This window comes from Lupinus angustifolius, chromosome LG16, assembly GCF_001865875.1.
Source record: "Lupinus angustifolius cultivar Tanjil chromosome LG16, LupAngTanjil_v1.0, whole genome shotgun sequence".
Classification (NCBI taxonomy): Eukaryota; Viridiplantae; Streptophyta; class Magnoliopsida; order Fabales; family Fabaceae; genus Lupinus; species Lupinus angustifolius.
The window spans coordinates 14,299,046-14,303,753 of record NC_032024.1 but is presented as its reverse complement, the minus strand read 5'-3'; the positions used below and the strand labels follow the sequence as shown (position 1 = coordinate 14,303,753).

The window sequence follows — 4,708 nt, the reverse complement described above, 5'->3', positions numbered from 1 at the left end:
TAGAAGTAAAGTTAATTGTCAATGGGGACAATTATTCATAGTTAGTTGCATTGGTTGGGATACACTTAAAACGTGAGGATTGCAGATGGTCTGTAGTTGCATTGGTTGAGACTTCTCTTTCATGAAGTTATTCTTCTGTTAAAAACTCGCGGGCTTAACGTTTTAAAATTGATTAACTACATATAACATTGCCATAAATATCCAACCGTTGGTCATTGGTTGCACTGGTTGGTTATTTGTATTTTAAAATTTTGAACATATTTGGTTGCAGGTTCAACTCCCAAAGGATGCAATTTTTAAATTTACATTATATCATTTCAGTCTAGTATAAGTAAATTATATGGTAACAGTTGATATCAGTTTATAAATTGTGATCTTGGTTTGAGTATCTGTCAGTAAAGTTTTGTTTCCCGACAATTCTTGTTCACAACAGGTTGAAGCCTTTTATATTTTTAATATAAAAAAATAGCATCATTAAAATAATACTGGTTATCAAACCGAAAAGGGTACGATATAGTAGTTTAAACGGTGGTTTAATAATTAAATCGCATGCTGATTAAATCGGTTAAACCATACATACCTTCTTATATTTATATATATGTAAACCTATAACAAAAAAATTCAAATATGTAAATATCCAAATTTATAATTCATATTCATAATCTACTCCAAAATCACGTAAACAAACAATCTTAATTCTTTAACAAATTCAATGTCTAAAGTGCAAAACATATATCAATCCAAAAATATAACTTAACAAACTCAAAATATAAATAAATGACATGAGTTCACAACTCAGTCTACAAAACATATAGATTTAGAGTTATAATATTTAAGACCAGAGAATCAAAGTTGTCTCATATCGAGGTTTCATTTCTTCATCATTTGAGCCTAAAGCTTGACCCGCATTGTCTTCATCCCAGTTCGCATTCTCCATAGGGTTGAGTTGTACATCATCATCATCATCATCACCATCTTCTAAGTTTAATTGATCTACAACAATGTCATTTTTCATACAAGTTAGCAATTATTTAAAATGAACATTCAATAACCAGAAAATAAAAAACATACCATTGTCATCAAGTGATGGTTGAATGGAAATATTTGCAAAGTCATTTCGTAAAGCCTCAATTTCTTCAACAATTAGGAATTGTCGTGACTCCTCCAATATAAAATGAGAATGATCCTCAAATGTTTCTAAGTTTATTGAGTCATAATTTTGAAGCCTCAAGTGGCTCCTACATTTATTGATTTCATCATATACAAACATAAATACATGCTACATATGAATATATAAAGAAAGACAATTAAGGTAATCTTTGAATAAAATGATAATAAATTTGTTGAACGAACAAAAACAAGATCATTAAGTTTTTAATGTTCCAACCTATTTCTTTTATTGGTATGGATGTTTTCAAAGACACTCCAATTTCGTTACCTTTGCAGATTTGGTGTACGACATCCATAAGTTTCTCACCATTGATCTAAAAAATTGTATGAAATCTAACAACATCTTCTTTAATATTAAACATTTAACTATCTAAGACAATTAATAATAAACATTAAAGGCAATTACCAAATATGAAAGACTAATTATACCTAACATCACTTTACTCCATTCACGCATCGCAGCCGGTCTTCCAAAATCTAGCTCAACATCTTTATATGTCCTTATTTCACCAGTTAGCTTATCTAGCAAATTAGGATCTCCATGAGCATGCTTCATAAAACCATCCAAAAGGCTGGATGTTGTGAACTTATGTTTTTCAAATTCTTCAATGTTGAAGAAACATGGTGGGTTGAGCCAATACCTAGCAGCACGAAGATTTCTTTTTAATTGTAAGTCCCACCGACTATCCATAATTTCCAAATAAGGCTTTATTTTGGTCTTGTTTCTATGAAATATCCTCTTCATCTCATGTCTAGCTTTAAAGAATTCTTGGTAAAGAAAACCAATCGCAGACTTATCCTCACTGTCAACAATGCATAACACGCGAACAGGTGGCTCAATAATTTTAACAATGTCAACACACTATTTCCAAAAGTTTGAATTCAACACTTGTTCTATGCATTTTTTGCCTTAGCATCTTTGAAATAAGTCGAGCTTGTCCATTCTCTTGATGTTACAAGAGCTCTAAGTGCATCCTTTTGGGCCAAGATACTTTGCAATGCAATGAAGTTAGTTGCAAAGCGAGTTGGAGATGGACAAAGTATTTTTTTCCCATTAGTGAACTGCCTCATTAGATACAATGGATGACAATGATTATATATGTACTTGGTAATATTTGCAGCATTTTATACTCTATCTATTACTTCCATTAACTTTCCAATATCTTTAAACATCAAATTAACACAATGAGTCGCATATGGAGACCAAAACAGGTGAGAGAACTCTTTCTCCAATAACCTATCAGCAACAACATACTTAGCTGCATTGTCTGTAACAATATGAACAATGTTGTCAGAACCGACATGCATCACTACCTCCTTGAAAAACTCGAACAACATATTTGTAGTTTTAGAAGCATGTGAAGCATCAATAGACTTTATGAAGACAATTCCCTTAGGATAGTAGACGAGAAAATTTATGAGAGTTCGTCTGCTTTTATCAGTCCAACCATCTGCCATGAGAGTAAATCCAGTTTTCCTCCAAATAGATCTATATTCATTAACAATATTTTTCACGTCTACAACCCACTTGTTTAGCAATTTATCACGAACACGATAATAGTTGGGATCTTTATAACCCGAACCCATACTACACATAACATCAATCATGGATAGATAATATGCTGAGTTAGTTGCATTAAGCGGCACGGAAGCATCAACCATCCACTTGGAGATGGCGAGGTAACATTTCTCAATCACTTCCTTAGTTTGTATTACGCTTTTTAAAGTGGGTTGAGCATCAGGAGCTATTCTAGGCATAAAGTAAGAGACAATGCGACCTTTCCCTTTTTGTGATGTGGATGTGTGAGGTTCTTCAATCAGTTCAGTATACAATAATTCATTAATTTCATCACAAGGATTACCATCCTCATATTCCTCTTCTACCTTCCTTTTTTTACTTTCCAAATCATCAATTGATTTCTGGATTTGGTGTTGAATATATGTTGGCACTTTCTTGCACTTTTTAACTTGTCCTCTTACTCCGGCCAAATGAGCCTTAAACCGAGTGATGTCACCCCCTTTGATTTTTTTCATGTAGAAAAGACATACTAGAATCGTTCTTTCATTATCTACAACAACGTGTTTGCAATGTGTCCAAGTCGGATATGATATACCCCTATAACTACTTGTAGAAGTATTTTCTGTTGATACTTCTTGTGATGTTGGTAATTTAAGTTCATTAGATGTCATCTATTTCTATAACATAAGCAATTAAAAACAATTTCATTATTGATGGCTATTGCCCACTTATAGGGAATAAAAACAATGTTATTTTTACAACATGAGCAATTAAGAACAAGGCTATTTGTTCAAACTTTAGAAATAAAGAAAAGCTTTTATAACCATCAAGTGGTAACAGCTACACACGTAATTATCAAAACATAAAACTACCAACAAGCATATGCAAATTGATTCGAGTGCACACAAAAATTAAGTTTTCTTTCAAACTACCTATAACCTTTTACTTTTCAGTGTCACTTGTTATATTGTAATACATAAATCTATAAATGCTTCTACATTACCTTAGTGTATGCAATGCATCCTTAGATTTTTGTTATAAAACAAGACTGACTTTGTTGAATAAGTCTAATAAAAATATGATTTTTCATGTTATTCCTAACTTGTGAGGTTTCATCGGACTTAATGAGTTTGACACAACACAAAAATATGATTTTCATGTTAGTGGATTATGTCTCAAATAAGCTATTAGTTCTGCATCTTGGAATTAACTTATTTCTCATATACCTATATTATATAAAAAATACATAGGCTAGCCAAAATGATTTCAGGGATTATTTGCTCATGAAAGACATAAATACAACGATTATACAATAAGTTCATAGAACCATGATTCTTTGGACACAATAATCCTATAGTCTAACTAACATTTTGATTCTTTGAACACAATAAGTTTACTCTTTGAAACACTTACAGAACCACAATTGCACAATAAAGCAATAAAGCAAAATGGAATCTTAGTTCATAAAACCACGATTGCACAATTTTTCCATCCTAAATTAGTAAATTAGGGTTTTCTTCCTAAACGAGTAAGAGTGTAGTGTTACCTCAAAATATTTTGGTCTAGAACTGGAAGAAGAGAATCACAAAACCAAGTGGAAGGGAAAAGGAATGAACAAAACCAGTGGAAGGGATTGGAACCGAGACGATGCACAAGTACAAGTCTGGAACTAGAAAAGAAGTGAAGAAAGGTTGAAGAAGGAGAAAATTTGAAGGAGGGTTGAAGAAGGATGTAGATGAACCGTATATGAATGAAGGAGAAAAATTAAACCCTCCTTGCCTTAAACGATGTCGTGCAGGGTTAAAAAAATTATTTGTTTAAACCGATCGGTTTAGTCAAATTCTGATTGGTTCACTGGTTTTGACGAAATTCGGCCCATTTTCACCGGTTTTGATGCTTGACTGGTACAACAACCATATCGTACCGGTTCACTATTTTTATGGTCGAACCGATCGGTACGGTATAGTTTTTACATCATTGAAAAAAAAAAAATATTGAAATGACATCCCTGGTATTCAA

The 4,708-nt window shown here is 32.4% G+C and overlaps 1 protein-coding gene across 1 annotated transcript; it reads right to left on the bottom strand.

Annotated features, from left to right (window-relative positions):
- On the bottom strand, window positions 626-3,360 carry LOC109329345. Its single transcript, XM_019563016.1, has 5 exons — window positions 2,314-3,360; window positions 2,128-2,232; window positions 1,605-2,032; window positions 1,072-1,238; window positions 626-993 (listed from the first exon to the last, which is right to left on the bottom strand). The coding sequence occupies exons 1-5, from the start codon at window positions 3,358-3,360 to the stop codon at window positions 833-835; spliced, it is 1,908 nt and encodes a 635-aa protein (XP_019418561.1). The 3' UTR covers window positions 626-832.

Excerpts from the sequence above, each read along its gene's own strand:
- LOC109329345 (XM_019563016.1), bottom strand. The coding sequence starts at position 3,360 with ATGACATCTAATGAACTTAAATTACCAACATCACAAGAAGTATCAACA. Across the intron at positions 2,033-2,127 it reads AGGATGCACTTAGAGCTCTT|TGTGTTGACATTGTTAAAAT; the intron begins GTAACATCAAGA and ends TTTTGGAAATAG. Across the intron at positions 1,239-1,604 it reads CGTGAATGGAGTAAAGTGAT|GAGCCACTTGAGGCTTCAAA; the intron begins GTTAGGTATAAT and ends CAATAAATGTAG.